Source organism: Strix aluco, chromosome 6 (assembly GCF_031877795.1).
Source record: "Strix aluco isolate bStrAlu1 chromosome 6, bStrAlu1.hap1, whole genome shotgun sequence".
Lineage (NCBI taxonomy): Eukaryota > Metazoa > Chordata > Aves > Strigiformes > Strigidae > Strix > Strix aluco.
The window spans coordinates 43,743,154-43,766,551 of record NC_133936.1 but is presented as its reverse complement, the minus strand read 5'-3'; the positions used below and the strand labels follow the sequence as shown (position 1 = coordinate 43,766,551).

General features: G+C 50.9%; 1 protein-coding gene across 28 annotated transcripts in view; it reads right to left on the bottom strand.

Moving 5' to 3' along the window:
- PCBP3 (poly(rC) binding protein 3) overlaps positions 1-23,398 on the bottom strand; it is a 61,829-nt gene that overhangs the window by 18,888 nt on the left and 19,543 nt on the right. For 13 of the 28 annotated variants that reach the window (XM_074829884.1, XM_074829873.1, XM_074829870.1 and 10 more), the window contains 8 exons: positions 11,810-11,881; positions 11,499-11,522; positions 10,481-10,513; positions 9,708-9,824; positions 9,189-9,320; positions 8,780-8,908; positions 5,875-6,018; positions 2,897-2,938 (listed from right to left, as the gene is read on the bottom strand). In XM_074829884.1, coding sequence (XP_074685985.1) covers positions 2,897-2,938; positions 5,875-6,018; positions 8,780-8,908; positions 9,189-9,320; positions 9,708-9,824; positions 10,481-10,513; positions 11,499-11,522; positions 11,810-11,878 — 690 coding nt within the window. In that variant the 5' untranslated portion in view covers positions 11,879-11,881. Of the gene's footprint in view, positions 1-2,896; positions 2,939-5,874; positions 6,019-8,779; positions 8,909-9,188; positions 9,321-9,707; positions 9,825-10,480; positions 10,514-11,498; positions 11,523-11,809; positions 11,960-23,398 lie in introns of all 28 variants that reach the window. The other 15 variants (XM_074829885.1, XM_074829887.1, XM_074829891.1 and 12 more) reach the window with 4 other exon arrangements.

Sequence of the window (23,398 nt, the reverse complement as noted above, 5' to 3'; positions counted from 1 at the left end):
CAGGTTCCTGAAGAAAGTCAGCTCCGGATAGGGCCAGGCACGCCACTGTTCCTGCAGGTAGCAGGGACATCAGCATCTGCTGGTTTTAATTTAAGAACTACCCTGTTTTCTACCAAATTCAACCCATGTGCACCCTGTTTGTGGAGCTCCTCGTTACAACCAGTCCCACCAGCAGGACTCTAGATGAAACCTCCCCCCTCTTTGCTGGCACTGCTGAGGAGCACCGGGGAGGCAGAGCTCCTTGGGCTTCAGCCGTGCTGTGGGGCAGGAGTCCCACTTTGCCTGACAGAGGAAACACCAAAATCCTTTCTAATTGTGGTCTAGCATATTTTTAAGACATAGTTTGGATAGTGGTATTTAGCAAATGCCCGTAATAACAGTAATAAAAAAGCCTACAAGACGAGAGGATGGCTACATCTAGGTGTTAAAGTGAAAGCTGCTTGCAGTGCATGAAACACCTCCTCTCCCAATTCCTGTGGAAAGCTGAAAGCAAAAACCTGAAAGCACTTCTTCAAACTCTGGTTTTCCCCACACATCAGAGGAGAGTTCCCCCACTGGCACTGCTGGGAGGGACAGAAAAGGACAGGACAGGACAGGACAGGACAGCAGCACTGGGACCAACATACAGCGAACCGAGCATCCCTAGGTACCCATAGCAACGCCTGGTTACATCTCATTGGATGCCAGCCTGGTGCATACGCAGGAGTGATGCCCTGGTTTGGGAGGTTTCCTGCGCTTGACATTTATTTCACTCCCAAATGCACCCGACTCCTGACTGCTATGGCTGTTCTTTCATCTCCCACTGCAAATTTTGTGAAGGCAGGTAGCTACACATCGCATCCTGAATGTCTTACACGAGCACTTGGTCAATGCCAAAGCCCTTCATGAGCCAAAACTCCTACGGACCTGGGTGGGCTTTTCCCAGCGGAGAAGATCAAGGCAGGATCTTGCCTTTCCCAAGGCAGGAGCTTGCATTTTAGCTTTGGCATTCGAAATTCTGCCCGCTCTGCAGTCATGGGTCTGCAGAAGGCATCCGCTAAACACAGACACCTGTGACAGCAAGGGCCCTAAAATCACGTTCAAGAGTGCACTGAGCAGTGTTTAAAATGACCAGTCCTTGCGAGAGAGCTATGAGAGTAAGGATGGAGCACATGGCCCCTGTACAAACAACTTCTTCCAGATCTAGGCATATCTGCTGGGAATAGGGCAGAGCACAGCCAGCACATGTATGAAATGTATTTTATTCCTGTCAGAGGAATATAATAACTAATATAATACCTAACCAGAGGAATATAATAACAAGGAAAACACTAAGCTGTCACCACCACTTGCAAAGAAAAACTGTGACAAAGAGTATATTGATCTACCCTCACTAAATATGCAGGTTTATTTATTTATATTCCACTTAAGGAGCAAAAGTGAAGCCCACACAATTAAGAATATTTCTGAGGAAACATCACGTCAGGCTATTCAAAGTACATTCATACTGGTGTTGCATGGAAAGCCAAAGCCTCAACCAAATGGAGTGAAATCGCTGCTCCGAAGATCAAAATCCAGCCTACAGCTCCTAACCGCTCCCGCGGGGAGCGCGCATTCATGGTATTGGACAACCTTGCCCCATTCTCAATCATGCAAAAAGTAATCCCATGATTTAATACCCAACACGCCCATCAGAAAGAGGAACACCAAGCTACGTCAAACTCTTCCCATGCATGGGATGACTGGAGATGGCTTTCCACCCAGATCACACCACTTACAATTAAGCCGCATCCCCAGAGCGGCACTTTGTGCTCAGAGCCCACTTGACTCACAGGTGTGCCAGCAAGAAGGGGCCTCTGCAGTGGGACTTGCCAAGTATTTTATCCCCTCTGAAACACATTTAGAAAATCTCAGCTTTTTCCAAGAGTTCCTCTGCACGTGTCAGCCGTGACAACTCCAGAAGCTGAGCAGCTGTCTGCTGATGCAAAGGAGCTGCTGGCATTGCAGTGCTTCGCTGCTGCTTTTCATAGAGAAATCCTTTAAAATAGACTCGTTTTCTCTTTCTTTTGGTACTTTTACATGCAGACATGCCAGCAGTTGTTCCCTGCATGTCCCCCCACAAACGTGCTGAGGCTCCCTGACCCAGCCCAGGCTAGGAGCCTGCACGAGCATCAGCAAAGCCCTCTGGCGCTGCAAGCCTGAGCAGTGCCTGTCTCGACACCAGACAAAGGGGGGACATTGCCTGCTATGCTCCCCTCCCTGGGTGACTGAAAGCCAAACCTGGCACGACAGCCATCAAACCCAGGGTGACCGCTTTGCTCCGGGGTGCAGAGACCTCAGCAAGGTGAGATCCAGCAGCGCGGCAGGATCCGCATCCTCTCCATCCTGCCGGGGGACACGGGAGGTGTTTGGCCCAACCTCAGCACCTGCTCCTGAGTCACCCAGAGGAGGACCCCCAAGAAGGCATGTCCCCCTGCCCAGGCTTCAAGTCAGAAAGCACACACCGCTGGAGCTCTGGCTTCTCCCCACCCCATCAAGGAACTCAGCACCCAAATAAGCCCTTGGCTTACCAACATTTTAAGGACAAGGGAGAAATAGAGAGGAAAGTTTTTTTTTTTCCCTTTCTTTGCATCTTTTGATCATTTTGAGGCACAAAATGCATAGAGTATGGTTTGTCTCAGAACAAAGGGATAGCACTGAACAATGCAAACAATTTAGCATCAGGCCAAGTCCTCAGAATTAATAAAGTTTAGTGCTAACAGGTTAAAAGACTATTCAAGGTATTACGGATACTACACACGGCCAGTTACTTTGAAAATGTGCTATTAATATTATTGTCTAATATTAATATTATGTGAATTAACAGTAGCATGCAGGTGACATAAAAGGGTATAAGAAAAATAAGGGTAAAACTCACATCTGGGTGTGGAATAGCGTATTGTCCCTGAATTGTATAGGCCTGCAAAGAAAAAAACACACATTATTAGGGCTGGCAGGAGGTGGTGGCAAAGCCCCATGCCTCCACAGGGACTGCTGTCCCCAGGCTTTGCTCCTTTCTGCCTGACGTGGGCTAAATGCTGTGAATGCAGGGGCTAAAGAGGAGCTCAGCTCCCACCCTGCTCTGCCTGGGACCCTGTGTTACCCCCAAATAATGGAACATGGGGAGCTGAGCATTGTGACACCAGCACACCTCTCCCCTCACTCCACTGCAGGGTGTGGGATCTTGAATTTTGACTTAGCCGGCTTAATTTTGAGGATGGAGGGCATGAGGGAAGAAGCCCTTTCCATGCGCACCCCCCTGGCTAGCCCAGGGAAAGATCCCCCCATGCTGCATTAAATTCGCTGGGCCAGCGAGTCCTTGGGATGGGAGGGAGACGTACTCTTTCCATCAAAGCTGGAGCACGCTGAGCTACCTAACTTGATGGGCTTGGGCTCAGTTTGGCTTTTCCAAAAGGAAGGAAACAGCTCTTTAAAGGTGCCAGATTTGCATGGAGTGGGAAGACTGGGCTTCTCTGTACAAAAGATATTCATGAAAGCAGAATTATCTGTTTAGTGGATGCACAGTAACATCACCACTGCCCTTTGCACCTAAACGAGATCCTAGAAAGCAAACCAGTGCAGTGAGTCTCTCCATATTTCCAGGTGCACAAGTCTTAACACGCTTTACATCTACCCAGTATGTTCCAGTGCTCTGCTGGGGGAAAGGCACTGCTGCGCAGAGAGCCAGCTGGGCAGCACTGTGCTGTATCCGCAAGCATGGAGAGGGCTCAGGGACGGACTGCCTGCACTGCAATGCCTTTCACCAGCTATAGCTGACAAATCCATGCAGATGTCTGCTAGGCACATTGTTTAGTGTTTTTCCCATCGTTTGTACCAATCCTTTCTCTTTTGTAAATAACCTGAAAATAAGCATCACTGTGGGTACAGAGCCAGACACTAGAGAGCCCAATATTTAGGACTTAACCAGCTAGCAAAACATATCTCACTGGTTGACACATTTTTCAGATGATTCTGAAAGAAATGGCAAAAGAGATGGATAACACTTTAAAAAGGGAGAGTAAAGATAGCCAAGAACAATAAAAAAAAATCTCCTCTGAACCTTCTGCAAACTTGCTGCATCATTTGCAAACAGCAAAGCACTGTGTGAGGAAAACCCCTGAATTCCTGGAGGAAGGAGGCAAAGCCCCACGCAATCCCCACGCCTGCTGGCATCCCAGCTCGATGGGGACGTGGCAGAGGCCACTCTAAAAGGTTCAGTCTTTCCTGGCAATTTAATTTGGTGGTTGGTTTTTTTTTTTTTTTTTTAATTTATTAGAAATATTGATTAGAAAAAGCTAATTAAAGGCAGGAAGGTGTCTTGGACAGATGCAGACCCGCCTGCGTGACCCTTGGCTTTCTGACATTGTGCACGGACGATGGGGCTGATCCAACTTTGGCAGCTGCCACTGGCCACCACATCCTTCAGCCTGCTGAGCTCCTGCAAGTCCAACCCACCCCAAGCACCCTGCAGCACCACTGACTGCCACCTGATGTTCTCTGCCCACCCGCACTGTGCCACCCCTCAGGCAGAGCCAGTGCTCCCTCGGGAGCAGCAGGGAAGAGCTCTCATTTCAGAGATGGTTGCCTCTTCCCGCAACATCACTTCTGCGCAAGACAACAACCATTCACCAGAAGGAGAAATGCTACCTCTATCTTACTCTCCCTTTTGAGAAGATAAGTTCACCAAGCAGATGGACTCAAAGCTCTTTTCCAGGATGGCTGATCAGACCAAACGACACACTCCTCCTGATGCTGGCAGTGACTAAGAGATGCCAATTCAGCACGCGGCCTGAAATAGCCTGTGCTTTGGGCTTTGTCCTTCTGCTATTTATTATGGTTGGGGAGAAATGAAATAACTTGTGTGGAGCTGCTCTGGATGGCATTAGCTGTAGCTTCGTGGTGCTGGCTCTACCTGACTGCTGGAGCTCCTGGGAAAGTTCCTGCTGGTGCACCACAGCATGGTGGCTTCTACAGGCAGGTCCTCAGTCAGCCGGTGAGGTGAGTAGATGAGGTGGAAAAAGCAAGGGTTCAAGTCCCCTCTTTAAAAGCAGTTGCCTGCTCAACTCCTCATTTCATAAATGACACGCTGCGGGAGCTGATTTTTGTTTGCAGAACAACCACCAGCTCCCACGGCACGTGTGCGCTATGGTTATCCTGCAAAGGAAAAATCTGCCGTTGCTTCCTAAGGGTCTCTAGAAGCACCACATCATGACTGCAAGCCTGCAGCCCGACCACCGTGCAATGTCACTGAAAGCAATGCAATGCAGGCTCTCCTGCGGACAGAGCTAAGGCCCAGCTTTGCAGCAGAGGTTACGGGAATTTCAGGGGAAGAAGCACCCCAAACGGGCTGAGCACCAGTGATGTGGACGTGACTCTTTCATGGAGACTGTCCTGAACAGAGGCTCAGCAAAGTCCTGGGGTGGCTTGGACGAGCCTTTCCTATCTTGGATCGACTACAACTATGCGAAGTTATTTTTAATTGGACTAGAGATGCCAGAAAATAAACGCTTGCGGCCACCGTGAGAGCATGGCTGCGGCCTCTTGTTCAGTGAGGCTTTTCACATTTCCTCCTTTACAGTGGTAACTGTAAATACTGAATTTCTAATGAATAAATGTCTAATGAAGAAAACTCCAGTGCACAAACTTCTTGCTGCACAAGCACCCAGCAGAGCTAATACTGTTTTCCCTGGCTGCCCTTTCCTTATCCCCCAACAGCCATCACAGGATCTAAGCCATCTCCCTGGGCTTGCAAACTGCCAGTGGTTCTGCAAAGAGCTTTCAGTCCACCTGCCGTGGCACACAACGGATGGGATGACACCATGCAAGTCAGAAGGCAAGAAACCTGAGTGCACTAACGGGCAGCGGCTGGTGCTGCAGTAAAAGGCTGAGGTTGGCAGTGGAGGCTGCAAGCGGGTCGGCTCTTACCTGACCACCTGCAAAAATGACAGGGGTGGAGGCGGGCTTTGGGCGGTAGGGAATGGTGGCACCTTTTGGTGGGGACTAGGAAAAGGGACAAGGAGAGGGAGAGAGAACATTAGAAGAGCTTTCCTGAAACGGCGGCAAAAAGAGTGTTAGAAAGCACCCGACAGAGCACGGCCCCCGGGGCCACCGCCAGCAACACCCACACCAGGCAAACCGCGTTTCTGGACAGGAGGACATGGGGGGAAATTGGTGTTTAATGGACAACAAGGACAGCCTGGGGTACGGGAGATCCCCTGACAAGACACAGGCCCCTATATCACTTCCTGGACCTCCACTGCCTCCCTCGCCTTCACTCTGCTCTCTGCAAACTGGTCTAGATCTAGCCTGATGCTTGAATGTAGTACCCTCTTCAAAACACCCTGAGGAGACCCTCAGGCAGTGAGATAGGGAGGTACACTCACGGACCAGGCTTTTTAATCCCTGGCTGCCAGGAGCGTCCTTGTACGGTGGTTTTCTCTGCAGCCTGAGATCTCTGGCACGTTGACGGCCTGCCCTGGAGTCATACCAGTCCCACTGAGCACCAGGAGCTGTGGCGTGGCATCGTGAGCATGGGCGTCAGAAGGAGTGAGCAGCCAGTCTAAGTGACCCGGCACAATGCTCAAGCTCTTTGACCCCTCTCATCTTCCTCACTGCCTCAGGGAACAGGGCCACCTTCAGGACTTGGTTTGGTCTATTGCCACTCAAGCTGGGACGTGGGTGGCCGTGCAGCAGATGCTGAAAAGCACCTTCATTGTGGTCTAGACCTTCCATGCCCTGGCAAGACAAGTGGCAGTGATCACTTTGGCCAGAGTGCTGAGCTCTGGAGAAGCCAGAGGTTGGAAACCCCTCTCAGATGGCAACACCAGAATTTCCAGAGATCTTGTCCTAGAGCTGCATGGTAGTAGTATTCCTTGTGAGCAGACAGACAGATGCCAGCAGCAGAGGCACTGGGCAATATCCACTCCCAGACCTCCTCCTGCATCAGTGTGACCCAGTGCAGCCCCGCTCTGGCTGGGCAGGACATCTTGCTCTTTGCTGCTGTGGCCTGACCAGTCCCTGAGTAGGTCCAAGCAGAAGCTTGATGGTGCCTGATGCACATCGAACTGTAGTGATGCATCTTGCTGCACAGTGCATGGGCTCTTCTCACCCAAGTTATCTCTGTCAGTTTTCTCTTGAACATAACTAACAGGCCATTGAAGAGATTGTGGAGGTTTCTAGGGATCAGAAGAACTTTCAGATAAAAGCCTCTAGGTTCTACCTGAAGTGAAATGACCAAGCTACTGCTATGTAAAGATAGGCAATATAAATTATGCTATGTCATGGAAAATTTTTCATTTTTTCTGTACATTCTTCTAGATATCCACTTGTAGCCAAGTGATGTATCCAAATCTTCCTGCTAAGCACAGGTCTGCAGGAAAGCTGTACGATCAAAGCACAGCCTCTATAATCACAAACCTGCTTTTTTTTAATTCTGTGACAAATCTTGGAGGGGATGAGTGAGGATTACTGTGGTAAGATAATTTAAGACTAAAAGGTTATGAGGAGCATCTCTGTGAACTGTTAAAGTCAGGGGACTTCCCACATTTCAGACTGCAAGAAAATTCATGAGTTTTTCTCTTTCCCGTTGCTGAGTCATACAGAGGAGCAGCATCCCTTGCTTTGGTCAGTGAGAACAGTAGTCATGAAAGACTGTATAACACACCTGCAAGCATCACCTTGGGCCCATCTCTGCCACAGTCCAGAGCACAACCTGGAGTCACCGTGCAGCTAAACTGCACTCCTCTGGCAGCACAGTGTACCTGCCTGAGCATCACTACCAGCAGCAGTGGGTAATGTGGCTCATGGCAATTCCTCCTTAGCTGTGCTGCTGCCAAACTGAAGTTGCTTCCATTTGGTTTGGTTTCACCTCCACCAAGCCTTGCTGTCTTTGTCTGAAACTCTTGCAGCACCAAATGCTCTCCTCCCTGCCATGAAAGGGCAGTGGTGTGCAGGCTGTGCAGCAAGGCAGAGGGGCCTGACATCGGTCTGTGCTTGTCTACCTCTGGGAGACACCAGGAGTAGAGGGTATCACCATCCTGTTGTCCCAACGTGTTTCCTCCTGGAGCTTCTCCTATCTGAAGTAGCAGGTGTGGATGTGGGGCACCTGGCCATGGTCATCCCTGGCAATAAGCCATTGGTACAGCAGCATCTCTCCATGGAAGAGATCTTCAAGCTCCGCTCGTCAGCATTTCTCCCAGAAAACGGCACCCTGGACACATGTCCATGCACCCTACAGGCCATGCTCTCCACCAGCCTTCCTCACTGCCCTTCCTGCTGTGCCTCACTGAAGCCTGGATTTGCGCTCCTAGTGTAGGGGATGCACTGGCCTTCTCCCAGCCATGGTCCTCACGGGGCCCCGTGAGGCCCATGCAGAGGAGGCCAGGCACATGGTGGAGTGGCTGCAGCCCCCATCCCCTTCCCATGGCACTCTGGGTGCTGCTGGGACACCAGGCTATGGCTGTCCCAGCCTTCCCAGCCTCCTCCAGCACCCCTCTCTCCCAAAGCCACCCTGTGCTGCGACACAAACCATCTCCTTTGGGGCACCCGACCAGGCAGGTTTCCAGTGTGGGACTCTAGAAACAGTGGACAATGGTGGGGAAAACACACTGGGTGGGTTTCAAACGGAGGTACCAGGAAATGAGAGTGGTCTGACAACGCATGGTGAAGTGTACGAGAGACACACCCCACAGCTCCCAGCGCTGCTGTGGTTCCAGCTGGGTTTTTTTCCTATGTACTTTACCCCCTTTGTTACAGACTGTACCTCCAGCATCACCACACAGATCTGTTTGACACACTGGATAATTGCGTCGGGTGTCCCCGAGATTGTCACCGCCCGCTCCGTGGAGTTGGGCAGCATGTCCCCCGCCACTTGCACCTGAGCACCTGTTGACTGGAGACAGAAAGAGAGAGGAGGAGAAATCCCACAGCTGAGTGCCTTTCCTTGCAGCCAGCTCCAGCGCCACGCGCCTCCCAAGAGCTGCACTGCCCTGCACGAGCCCAGATGCCTGCATCCGCAGGAGCATGCTGGAAAGGTCCCACGGGATGCTGCTCCTACATCAGCAGGATCATCCTGGGAAGCAGCATGATACATGATGCTAGCAGAATAAGGATCCAAGATCAGCTCCGAGGAGCTGCGATTACATGCAATGATGAAATCAAGTCTGACTTACCTCCCTGATTTCCTTGATCTTGGAGCCTCCTTTGCCGATCAGTGAGCCACACTGACTAGCCGGCACAACAAGTCTCAGTGTCACTGGAGGTTTGCTGGTAGCAGTGCTGTTGCTCATTGAGTTGGTTATGTCCTTGGGAAGGAAGAATGCAACGCATCAGCCCTTGGTACCTGAGCAGACCCTGCCAACACAAATTCCTTGGGCCAGAAAAGAGGGGTCATGGCCCCCAGACTGTGGCTGGTCTCTGTCTGCAGCTGCATTGCTGTGCATCCCTGCAGTTAATTAACTACAAGATCTCTGGGACAGTTCACTGAAGCTCTGTTCTTGCCTAGTTAGAGATGTCTGTAAGGTTTTGTCCAGCCAGGCATCACACATGGGTTGGAGCTACCCATGCCCATCTGCACTGCTGGCCCCAGCACTGGGCATGCCGGAACTCTGCTCGGCTGGTGGGCCACCCAGGGGTCTGGATGCAGGCCCTTTTACTCTGCCTCCCTGGGGGAAAGGGCTCACGTTGCTCACCTCCTCAAATTTGTAGGCGATCATGGCAAAAGCCTTGAAGATGGCATCGGTGGGGCCAGTGATGGTCACAATTCGTTCAGGGCAGTTTCCCTCTGAGATGTTGATCCTTGCCCCGCTCTGGAAAAAGAAGGGCAGCCCTGGAATAGCCACAGCCAAGCAACCCACGGGGATGTGCCGGAAGCACAGTCCTTCCTCTGGGTCAGGTCCTGTCCCAGCTTGGTCCCTTGTCATCCTCTGTGCCAGCCTCATGGCATCCCATCTAACCTTAAAAACTCCCATCCCTGCCCCCCGTGGTGCTTCCAGCGCTGCCTTACCCTGACCCTCAGAAAGGGTTTCCAAGCACCCGCTTTGCATCTTTTACTGCAATGCAAACCCACACAATCAAGGTAAGACAAGCTCATGGCATCGTTATAAAAAGAAGAGTGTTGCTTACAGATCTGACAACTCTTTGGTAGCTGCAGGCACAAAGACCTTGGACAAACTCAAGCATCTTACGAGTGACTTAATTTCAGTGTTTCATTAAGAGCGAATTCTTGGCTCTGGAAAATTTCCATTAAATGTGATAGGAGTTTGTTTGAGTATGGAGTGAGAAAACTAGACCAAAGACCTCTGAACACAGATGTCTTGCGTGTCCTGACCCTGGGACCTACTGCACATATTGCACAGGGCAGCTCTGGCCGCTGTGCTGTCTGCTGCTGGACAGGACAGCTCAACAGCCCTTCCCACTCCTCTCCCCTTTTCCCACAAATAATTTTTCCAAGCAGGTTCCTCACCTCCTCACGCATCTTCTTCACGGTCTCTCCTTTCTGAAATAAGAAGCAGAAACACAGGCTATTACTAAAAATTCAAGACTTCTACCTTCAAAACAACCCTTCCAAACATGCATCTCTCTAATATGTGGCAACACATAGCCAAACATTTGGGCAGCCTGGCCCTCCACCCCCACATGATGGTCAGATGCAGAGCTGAGGGTGTAAGCTGTTGTAGTCCTGCTCCCTGTGTCTGTAAGACATGACAGACAAAACAGCTACTAATGCACAACTTCAGCCTCCACCTCCATTTCTATGTTTCCTGTTAGGAGGAAAAATGCACAGGAAAAGCTCAGAAACTCATCAGGTGTTGAGAAAAGCTGGCACCTCAGAGTGGCTTTGAAGGGCAGTTATCTAGTAACTACAGAGAGATCTAGTATCTTTATATCCAGATATAAAGCAGGTACAACTGTGAATCTTTCCAGGGATGGACAGGCTGATGGAAAAATAAGGTGCAAGCATATAGAAGAAGGTGCTTGTACTGCAAATCTTTGCTACCACAAAACTGTCTTTTAAAAACACCAAAACACAAATCCTATATAGCCAGGACTTTCCAAACCACCACGGCAAGCACCAGGGAGCAGAGCACCTCGTGAAGCTTTTCTGCACAAGCTAAGTGGTGTCCTGTGGCCTCAGAGGGAAGTGAATTTAAATGGGTTTGCATGACATTTCTTAATCTCTCTTAATGAATCTATTTAATTAACACATCAGGGCAACATGATCATAAACACCCATTTGTCACCACAATGAAGCAGCTGGAAACGGCACTGGATAAGTTTGGTGGTGATGTTTTTTTAGGGGAATGGTCTTTGATCCCTCTGTGGGTCTCCGATTGTTTCTGTCTCACAAACCCACAGACAAGCTCGTGCACACCGAACATTTAAGGGACATTACAGGGAAGAGGTGACTGGCATCTACCACACTGGAGGCAGCAAATCGTGCAGGCAATAACATTAAATACACATGTAAAAGACGTCCTTACCTTTCCAATGATGCTTCCAACTTCCTACAAAAAAAAAAAGCCAAACACAAAGGAATTACATTGCAAAAAGTGAAGACAACTCAGCCCAACCCCATAATGCAGCAAAGACCTGGTGCACAGTGTCCCCAGCAGAAGGACAGGGCGGGGGGCAGGCACGAGAGGGGCCAGGAGCACTGTGCCACCGTGGTACCCTCCCCACCAGCAGGAGGATGCCTGTTCCCTGCAGCCTGGGGCTGGCTGGACCTGGGCACAGCTGGAGCAGAGGCACAAGAGGGAGCTGCGAGGAAACCCCCTCACCGGGAGCCCCTTACCTTGCCATGCATTAAGAGCCGGATGGTGAGGGTGACGTTCAGGCCGCCTTCAGAGACCTTGGACTCCATTTCCTACCAGGGGACGGGAGACGTGTGTTAGCTGGGAGGGCAGCCCTGGCGCAGAATGAGACAGCACCACGGCCGTATCACCTGGGGATAGAGAGGGAGAAAGGTTTTCTCTCAAAACGGGCAGGTTTCCTGATGGATGGAGCTGGCAGAGCAGCAGGGCATGGGAAAGCCACAGCTGGAGGAGCTGTGGGGAGATGTTGTGGGCTGAGCACCTTCATGGGTGCAGGTCAGGCTGGCTGCTGGGTGCAGGGACTATGCTGGGTGCGAGCCTGGGGACAGCCTGTAGCTCTGCCATGGCTTTGCCACCACATTTATGCAAAAGCTACTGCAGGAGCAAAGACTCAAGTGTCCAAGATGGCACAGCCAGATGTCTAGCCCACACCTGCATGAGCCAAAAAGCAGCTGTGCCCAGCTGAGCGTGTGGATGCAGGAGCAGGGAGTCAGTGGAGCAGCTTGGCCAAAGACTGATGGATGGACTCGGACCATCCATCTTTAAAAGACCCAGGACACCTAGCTAGCAAACCAAAATTCACCATTTCAAGTATGAATGGGCATTCAGAAAATCAAAAGCCAGTTTTTCAGTAACCAGGAAATATCTGACCCCAGGAGCACAAAGTGGGAAGGATGGAGCTGGTGTCCCAATTGCTACACACCTGCGTTTTCATCCCGACCTGTGGGCACCCTAGCTGGGCACTGGGTCTCAGGATCAAGCCATTTCCAGCCATTCATGCTTTGCATGGATCTAACGAAACCTCTGCGAGTTTTCCCTCTGCTGTCATGTTCCTTTCCCTTCCTATTCTCTCCCTTTCCTCCTCTGCCCTCTAGAGGGAAAAATGCCACTTAGTTTTGAAGGCAGGGGAAAAAAATCGCAGAACGGCAACAAATCCTTTCTTTTTCTTTCCTGACACCTCTTTAGTAGCATGTCTGCGTGTGGACCTGGCATATGAAATGTCTCTGCAGCCCACTGCATGGGGTCACCAGTCCTGTCTCAGAGGGAGGTGCCAGCACCCTTCTACATGCAGTGCTGAGAGATCTGTAGCAATTCTCCCCCATGTTATTTAATCCCTCAGTAGATATCAGATGGGAGATTTTTCATCCTGGTCACAAGCATCTGGAATTTTCCTTTGCTCAGACGTGGACTTATCTGACCAAAAAATGGGAGGTAAACCAGTTCTCAAGTATTGCTTTAGTGCAAAGAGGCAGTCGGGATGAATAAACATGCAGCAATGCACAAATCATGGCTGGGAGATCGGTTTGATGTAAAACCTCTTCCAAGGGGCTACTATGAAACCCAAAATGTATAAAACCCATGTGGTTAGCCAGGAGACGGTGTTCCCACCGAGCTAACAGGAGACCAGCTCACTGGGAATGAGTTTGCTTATAACCTACTTGGAAACGCTGGTCTTGAGGCCACTGGATGTTACAAATGAAAAAAAGTAAAATCCTCACAAGAAGGATAAGAAATGAAATGTGTTGAAGATGTCAAGCCAAAAGGCACTGTTAAGGGTGGGGAGGAGAACAACATTTCTGAGGGAGAAGGTGACAACGTTAGGTACCAGACTAATGGGAACAGGCTGAGACACGATAGCACAACGTGCACGATCAGGAACTTTCCCTTTCAAAACTGAGCCCACTGCAGGTGAACAATAAAGGAAAATGAATAACTGGTTGTGTTGGTTAACCCCAGGCTGACTCCTGTGCATGGGAGGCAATGCTGAAAAGATTGAACAGGCTGATTTGTGGATGTCAGCGTTCCTAGTGCTCCTGATGTGGCAGGAGACAAAGTGCCTGCACCAAAGAGGTGCCCTCGTCGCACAGGGGGACAGCCATCCCCAGGCATGTCCTGCCCCAGGAGCAACCTAGCCCTGCCACAGGGAAAGAAACAAAGCCGTGACACCACTGCAGCTACCCGTGAGGCTGGTGCACGCCAACACAGTTTCTGCAGCTCCTTTTCCCGGCTGATGAGCATCCTCTGACAGCACAGCCAGAGGAGGGTAGAGGCTGTTCCCAGCTGATGGTCAAGGCATATTCACACGCAGTGGCTTTGCCAGCAGGGTGATGGACCCCAAAGCCCAGCTGGGTGGCTGAGGTGCTCTAAACCCAGGCACATCCTTGTGGCAGCAGGACAGCTGGCAGTCCCAATGAGGTAGGTCACGACTTGCCTGCTAAGGACCAGCCAAATTCGCCATTTTCTTTCCTACAGTGGTAGTGCTTATCGCGGGAGTGTCTGCCATCCCCTGCTCCACATCCCTCACAGAAGGAACCCTGCATCAGACCATTATGTAAATGTTTCCAATTGATTGAAAAAGTGGGTCATGTGTTAGCCAAATGCTTCTGGCTTTAAGATTTATCAGCATTATTAAATTAAACACGCTTCATGCTCCAGTGAGCGGGAAAGCTACATTGGCCTTTTCTTAATCATACTAGTGAAAGGTAAGTCTTTTATATGGAGGTTCATAACCTCAATGGAAACGATGGGAACAATAGAGCCGAGGCATTTACCCTGGGTGCATGCCTCCCCCCACAGCCCTCATTCTTCACAGACAAAGTGCTGGGAAAAAAATTATCCCCCAAACGCCATTTTGAGCATTTCAGAGCATTCCCTGCCTGGAGAGAGACCCATCTCGGACCCTTCCTCTTCACCATCATATTCTGCCTAGTTTACAGCAGCTCTGAAATGGCTTCTTTGTCCATCTACTTGAAAGCCCTGAGGACACCATTATGTTGAGTCTGACGGATAGAGTAAATCCAGAGTCCAACTCCAACCCAGTGCAAAGCAGGTGCAGCCCTGCAGAGGTCAAAGACACAGCACTAGGAGACAGAAGTGTTGTGTTTGGCCCCAAAATGGAAGTTGCACAGCGAGCCAAGCGAGGCTCTGCCAAGCATCACGCCTGGGTAACTGCAGATGGAGGACCAGAGCAGCATCCTCCCATGCACGGCCATCGCGAGGAGCAGCCAAATGTCTTTGCACTGCAGTGAGGGGAGTTCTGCAAGGTGGGGAACATGGTGTCTGGTGCCAATGTGCCCCAAAACAGCTGGATAATGTTATTCCAAAGGATGATCCTACTGCAGAATAAATAGGTTTTTTTAATGCAGCTGCATTTTGGGAGAGTGCTTGGAGAAGGCATCATTGGTACTCAGAGCAATCTGATTCTTCCTTCTCCCTTGGTTTTGAGATTAAATATATTAAATTCTGGGAAATTTCCTTAGTCTATCAGAGATTCCCTATGTCTGAAAAAGTAGCTTAAGTACCAGTGACCAAGGAGAAGAAGAGGAAGGAAAACGAAAACCCAGAACAGCAGAAAGACTCCTTTTCTCCATGTGCAAATATACACTGATTTTTATCCTTTCCAAAATTTTAGAGGTCGCAGCTATTGCCTGAACTGGTGGTCTTGCGTTTATGCTTGCTGATACCTCACAAATACTCATACTCTCCTAAAATTCCAACAAAACCTTCTAATTAGGGGAATTCTGAACACCGTGTATTAAATTAATTTAATACCATGATCATCTCCCAGATGGGAGACAGCATGTGAAGCAGAACAGGGGGAGGGAGACTGAGCTCTAGGCTGGACTTTGTTCTCCAGCCTGGTTTCCAAACAGAAGCTGGAAAAGCAGATGCTGGGATCCCCACAGCCCACTCCAGAGAGGCGATAGCAGGGTGCTTGGCTGAGCTCGGGCAGAGCCGGTGCCTCTTGCAGGCATTGGGAGACATTGCTGGCTCTGTGCTTGCTGAAGCCAGCCCTCCTCCTCCTCCTCCTCTTCCTCCTCCCATGCATCCCCTTGGGCTCCCCGGGCACGTTAGCCACGCGCGAGCAAGTCCTGCGGCGCAGCTCCAGCAAACGCTGCCTATGCCTCCTCTGCAAATGCCCAGTGGAGAGCCAAGGCATCTGCTGCCAGTACTGGGGGGCAGCTCCCCTGAGACAGCCCCCGCTGCCCCGGGATGCAGCAGCAGCAGCCTGCATGTCAGACAAGGTGGCTGAGGCTCTCATAAACAAGCTCCATCACAAAACGGTTCCTCTTGCTTTGGTGCTAGCATTGCTACTGCCTGCAGATCCCAACTCCAGAGGGAGGGTCTCTCTTATCTGCACTAAAGTCACCCTGGTGCTTCTGCGACATACGGTCCTGCCAGAAGACAGACGACACACAAGGTAGAGCTTATTTGGTAGATCTTGTTATGGAATATTCTCATCAGTTTTATGGAGATCAAATGTCATTGCTTCATCTAGGTATTTGTTTTGGGGGACAGCAAGGTTTTTTTCAAGCTGCCTGAAAACAGAGAGGACAACTCGGTGCAAAAATGTCCCACAGGCATAACCCACCCCCTCCCTGACAGGTTTGGATGGAAAGTTCACAGGCACTGCCAAGCAAACTCAAAGAAGAAAGTCTCCATCACCCCCCTTGCCCATCACACGGCCTTCAGAATGTCGCATGTTGTTGACAAGTTTGGTCAGTGCAGGCTGATAAACTCCAAAACCTTGGAGCCCTGTTGACCAAGAACCCTCGCTGACCTGTGCAGGTAAAGAGCAATGTGCCCGGGGCACCGGTCTGTACAGGGATGTTGTGCCACTTGCCCAGAGGACTACCCCCAAGACCCTACCCTGGAGCATCTTGGCGGTTGCTCAACGGCAATGCTACCCTGAAAAACATCCAACATGCTTCCCAGGCTCTTTGGTGTTTCAGCAGCCCCACCAGCAGAATGCCAGGTATTGAAGACAAAGCTTCAGTGTCCTTCAGCACACTGCAATACGCTACGGCATGGCCCAGATTTCTAATGTGGTTGGCAGACTTTCATGCTGGGGATTAACATCTTGTCCAGAAAGTCCATCACTCAAGACAACATTTTCCATTGCGAGGGAGGTAATGTTTAAACACCTCTGACCTCTCAATACCTCCTTCACAAGACTCAGACCAGCATTTTCTGACCCTTGGAAAAGGAAAGATGTGCTAAATGTAGAGAAAAGCAGGAAAGCCAGGGAAGAAGCTGCTTGTCCAGTATTTTGTGCTTTTTAGCTTGCTTTCCTGAGGAGCACTGCCTGTCCACCTGTGTAAGCAGGAGCTTTCTCCCCACTCATTTCCCAGTGACTTGATCCTGCCATTAAGACCTAATCCGGCGATTTCAGCATTACGTTTTAGTAGCTGGGAAGCACCATGATGCAGCGAGCTCAGGATTATGACGACAACACAGTCTGGCCTCATCAGGACAGGGGTGGAAGGAGAAAAACCACTACGGCAGAAAACCAAAGCCAAGCATTACCTTAAACCCAGGCTCCAAATAGAAACGTATCAGCCACCAGCAGGCTTCGGCTGCCAGAAGATGAAGCCGTGAGAGGACAGCAGCACCATCTACATGAGTGACACCAAATGCCATTTTGCAATAAAGCTGCATTTCCAGCTGCTGCCATTTTCCACAGACTGTAGCAATTTTGGTTGACCTTTCCTCTGCTTACTTTCCAGTTTCAGTGGAAATATTTTAGATATCGCTAATCAAAAAAGAAAAATATCCCCCATGCTAACTTGGTATATCAGTCAGTAGTATATCCTCGCTGCCCACCTGCCCTTGATCTTTCCAAGCATCACGGGAGACAAACGTCCCTGCTTCTGCCCTCACAGCAGGCATCTCTGGAGGCTTCACTCTCAGTCACCTGCTCCCATTTCCCTGCTCTCCTCTGGATGTCTCCATTCATGGCCCAGGCTGTCACTTGTTGGCTGCTGACAAGCAATTATAACCTGCCTTCTCCTTGCTTGTGTGCACCAGAGGGCTCTTCCAGTCTTGCTCACCTCTGTGCCACTTACCCCAATTACTACTGCAGGGATGCACCTTCCTCTGGACCCTCAGCTCCCTCCCTTCCCCTCTCTGCTCTGCTGGCTCCTCTGCCCACAAATGCAGTGCCAGGACCACCAGAGCAACCTCTCCTGCTTCGTCATTTGCTACCTCCATGCATCAGGTGGTCTTCTAACTCCTGCTTCTCCCACCAACCTCTTTGGTGGCTGCAACTCTTGGGAGCTCTTCTCTATTTCTAAACAATTATTTTCTACCACCCTTCTTGTCAGCATGGTTTTCTCCCCAGATACTCTGCCCTCTAAAGATCAGGGTTGGTTTTCTACACTGGGAGAGACAATGGATCTAGATATTGGTATTAGCCAGAGTTCAGGAGCAACTGGTACGATGACCCATCACTCCAGTCCTGTCACACAGCAGTGGGCTCAGCCACATCCCAGCCAAATGCACACCTCTGCTCTCAGACCAGCCCAAAGATGTGCTAAGCCTGCTCTCTCCTCCAGGAAATTCCCAGCTGCTTTCCTGGGTTTCTCCTTCATCTGGTGCACCCACAAGCTGGTATCAGGCTGTGCATCCTGCTTTGGGTGTTGACCATACCAGCCTCGTTTGCCTCTGCTGATCCACCTTATATTTGTAGGTTTTTAGTGGGGTTTCACCCACTTCAGAGTGATTTCTGACCTGATGGATAAACCAAGTGGAATAGAAATGCAGCATCGCATACCTCCAGCACAGTCCAGGAAAACTGGCAAGTCTCTATAACGAAGAGTAGCATAAACCCCTGGCTCCAGTCCGTGGACACTGGAAAACCAGGGAGGGATTCCAGTGAGAGTCCCTGCTCATCCTCTGAGCACCGTGTGGTTCATCGCAACAGTTAACCAAGACCAGCAGCAGCCACCCACAGAAGTGCAACCCTTGCACGGCTGGTGCATGGGTGTGCAATCATGCATGAAATCAGAATCAGGCCCCACATGTCAGATGGTGTTAGTCTCCACCTTCTCTAAAGCAAGCCCGGTCTGAGGAGAATGACTGGTTTGTCGCAATGGCAGTGCCGTTATTGCAATCATTTTTGTGAAGGCTAGCAAACAAAGCTGTAGCTTTTCCCTGTCAATCTCCCCAGGATGAAGGTCTTGAACATAATTTCATCCCATGCGACAGGACAGCAGGGTGATAGCACCTACCTCTTGCCCTGATACATCTGCAGGAGACAAAATTTGGAGGCTTATGTTAATTATTAGGTTTGGAGGAAATTTAGGTAGCTGTACCTGAGAGATATATCTGCAGAGATCTAAAGAATGCAGAATTTCCATTCATTCATATGAGCCACTGCTGTGTTGCAAGCAGAGGCTGGGCACACATCAGAGAGGGAAATTCAATGTAGTAGGAGCAGACTATTAGATGCCCTTGTGCAAGCCAGGAAACCCTGTCTGGGCTGATTTCAGGGCTCTTTGATTGTGCCAATAAAAACAGTATTTTCAGTGAATGTAAAGCTGCTTAAGTCAGTGTTAGGTTAATGGTTGGACTAGATGATCTTCAAGGTCTTTTCCAACCTAGATGATTCTGTGATTCTTTGAAGTACCTCAGAAATTTCGCCTCATGAGGTGATGAGAACCAATGCTCCTTGCACTACTCAGTTGGGCCCATTGCGACTCAGTGGCCAAGAGCATCCTCAGATGTCTGTGAGCCTTTAGCAGGTGCTGGGTGCACTCAAGATCCTATGTGCTGAGAAAATAACATTTCCTGGGATAAGGAAGGTCACTCTGTCTCATTTGGTCTGCCAGCAGATTCAGATAAAAATGACCCATTACAGTTTTTTCTTGAAATACTGGCTGTCCCTCCATGCCCAGGCCAATGTTTTGGAGAGGCTGGGAGCAAGGGGCCCACAAGAGCTGCTGATGGACCACTGAGGACCAAGCGTTTGCCTGGTGTCCGCTCAGCCCAGGTGCCCTGGTCATTTCAGGAAGGCAGAGCCAGCAGCACTGCATTGCACCCCCAGCCTGGACCCTGCCGTGGGGCTCAGCACTGCAGAGCAAGGCGGATTCTATTGCAGCATCTGAGCAACAGGAAAAAAATCCCAAGGCTTTCATGAATTAGCTGAAACAGCACCGCCTTGCACTGTGGAGACCAGGAAGATGACTACTTCAGTGCCACGCTCCACATCTGCACGCCTGAACGTGCAGTGGGACACGGGAAACACCACTAGCAGTGCTGCTGAGGGCAGCTGGGCCATGCCGCTGGAGAATGGAGAAACTCGTGTGATGTGAAGGAAGCCATGGCACCTCATCCAGCATTTCTGCAAGCACCAGCAATAAACACCCCCTGGGAGGAGCCTTCACAGAGTGGGGAAATGCCCTAACGGGTAGTACAGGTGTAGCAGTAACAAGGCTGTTAATACTATCCTACATGGCATTGTCCTGAAAGAGCCAGGGAAGCCTGGGGCAGATGAAATCATTTGAAGATGGCTGGGAAATGCTCTAACCCCCCATGAAATATTTATCAGCAACATTCCTGTTAAACTGCCAGGTGACAACCCAGGTGGGGGAAGCTCTTGGAGAGCAGAGCAAGAAGCCAAAGTGAGCTTGGAAAAAGGGGGAAAAAAAGATGCAGTTCAGCAAGGCAAAGTACCAAGCTTGGCTGTGTGCAATTAAGTGCACAGAAACAGAGGAAGAGCTCTCCATTCACCTGAAAATGGCTGGGAGTGACAACTCAACTTGCAGGATCTGCAGAAGGAAACCAAGAATGACAAGGTGGGTCTTTACAAGAGATCCAGCCAGCAGAGAGCAACCCCAGATCCTGGGATCAGCAAACACGGCCCACAGGGAAGGGCTGGAGGAACCAAGGCTCTGCAGGAGAGGTAGGTGGTGGGGATAGGGCAATGGTCTTGAGTGAGGGGCTTAAACTGTAGTGAAGAAGATCCAGGTCAGGTGCTGGAAAAGAGCTTCCCCACAGCTATGTGCTGTTGGTGACAATGTTATTCTGGCAGTCATCATTGTTTAAATCTTACAGACATTTCCGTGTTTGCAAATAAAGCTTATATCTGTTGGACAACTGCACTCATAACCTTGACACTGAGCTATGCCCAGGGTCGGTCATGCTTCAGGGATGCACCCAATTTATCCTTTTTTGCCCCCAGACAGAGGCTAAGGAACAGGACCCAGAAGACACTGCCTCGCACAGGGAGATGCCTCAACAGATGCCCCAGGGATGCTCTGCTGGGGCCGTGCAACCTCTCCAAAGAACCCGTGTCTTGTCCAAAGGATGCCAGTGCAGCCAGCATTGGAAATACACCCCTCTGGAGATCGAGGAGTGAGACAATCAGATAGCAGTCCCCCGTGTGTCAGTTTTTAAAGGGCCATTTTTCAGGGCAAGTCCAAAGGACGCCTAAAAAAAGGATGTTCATGGCCATACGTCCATGCCTGCTGCTTATAAAGGAGAAGAGACCACGGAGAGCTGTGTGGACCTCAGAGGACAAGCGGCTTGTCCTCCAGCAGCCTGGAAACAAGAGGGCACCGCTCTGCAAAGAGCTTCAGGCACACTCCTGGTGCCTTTTAATGGGGAGGGGGGGTGCAGCTGAGAGGAGAGCACCTCCGGGGTCTTGGGAAAGCAGAAAGCAATGGGCACGTTTATCCCACTGCCATGCCAGAGACTGCACAGCCTTAGCCATAACCTCGAGGAGGTAACTCAGTCCTCACTTAAAAGAGCTGAATGGACTTAACCAGCACAAGACTTTTGCCCATGCTGTTTCTACACCACTGCTGTACAGATGCATGCGTGGCCTCAACACCCACAGAGCAGGCACCAAACCACACCATCACTATTTTTCTTGACCAGGCCACCAGGGACATGGCCTCTTGTCCCCTCATCCCTCTCTCCACCTTGGCCCACCATACTGTACACCCTTTCAGGCATCCTGGAGAGCTGGGGCCAGGGGGCATCTGCTTCCAGTGCATCCTCCAAAACAGATGAGGATGCAACCAGGAGCATCTCCCACAGTTCAGAGCAGCAGGCATCCTGCGGCTCCCCCATCCATGACCACCGCATTCCCCTCCTCCAGAGCCTGCTGGCTGCCCTGGCTTTAATCCTGCAGGCAGCATCATCCCAATAATTTCCCCCCGTTTTCAATCTACTGATCTGGGGGCAGTCTACAAATCCCTTCATCCTGAGAGCGAAGCAATCTACTGCCTCATCTCATCCCATCTCCATTTCTCTCTCTCTAATCCCTGGAAACAGGGACAAGGCTCGCAGCGCATGGGCTGCCTGGAGGAGTCTGTCCAGGTGCCAGTGGACAGGCAGACAGACCGACCCAGAGCACACAGGGGCAAACAGGAGGTGCCAGGTCAAGACGGGCAAAGAGCCTGTTATTTTGCCCGTGCTCAGTCTCTACAAAAACCAAGATTTAGCTGATGATTTTTTCTTTTTTTTTTTTAAGTAGATGGCAGCCCAATGCTATGCTGTGCAGTAAGAAAGATGGGGGGTTGGGGCTGCTCTCATGAATGCCACTGAACTTGTCAAAGCACCTGGGGTAGGTCCTAGACCCTCTTCATCCAGGGATGGGGGAAGAGGAAGTTCTTCCCATTCTCCTCCCTGCCCCACACTCCCCACCACGCTGGGGACATAAGGACAGAGTACAGTGTCATTCTGCTGGTCGCTTCCACGCAAAATGTGTGGCCACCAAGTGAGACTGACAGGGGAGCCATGAACAGCCTGGCCCCATAAATCCTAGCTCCTCCAGGCTCAGGACTGGATGCAGTGCTTTGCTTGTGCTGTTTCCCCACAAGCCTAAATCCATGACTTTCACCCTGGCCATAGATGCTCCTTGGGAATGGGAGACTGATGGGAGACGTGGAAAGGGAGACACTTGGGGTCTCTCCCTCCCCTGGAGAAGCAACCGGCATTGCTCAGTCAGGACCGAGCGGTTTGGTCGGGATGCAGCACTAACCCCATCCTTCCTTTTTCAAGCATCCATTCGCACAGGGCTGGACTTAGCAGGGGTAAGTCCATGCTCGGTGGCCACCACAAGGCCGTGTCCTGCCTGACGCTGGCCCCAGCCAAAGGCACCGCAAGGAAGGAGGATGCAGGGGTGGCATGTGACAAAGCCATCCGGCAGCCGTGTCAGCGGTGGAGCCGGGCTGCATGGCCCCTGTCCTGTGCTCAGTGGTGGTTGCTCTCCCCGGGTTTGGCTGGCAAGGAGGAGGACGGGGGCCCTTGGTGGCTGGGGGTGGATCGCTGCTGCGCCATGCTCAGACCCTGACAGCAGGCTCCAAAACTGTCACTCCCGATCTGTTTTCACTTCAGCTAAACCTCAACCCCGATTAAAATCAAGGAGAGCTGCCTTCTCTCTCCTTCTCCCCATGGTAGGTCCTCTGTAACCTCAGGTCTAAACACTGAGCAAAACACACCGGTGAGGGAATTGGTGAATTTTCTCGGCTGGGAATCGGGGCCATGACAACTCCTGTCCCTAAACCTGACCCTGGTTGAAAGGGCATGGCTGCTGCAGCGGTCCCATCCCCAGGGGCTGTGGGTCTCTGCTGAAATCCAGGGTGGGATGTGCCACCGACACCCCGGCCTGCCTCTGCCACGGGTGGTACCCCAGCAGCTCCGGCAGACCGTGCATCTGTGGGGTGGAGCAGGTCTGCTGCCAGCGGGGTGCCCTGCGCTGGCACCCGCTGCCAGCTACCAGCTCATTTAGCAAAGCTTAAATAGAATAAAGAAATTAAACCAGGTATGTGCGTGTGCATGAT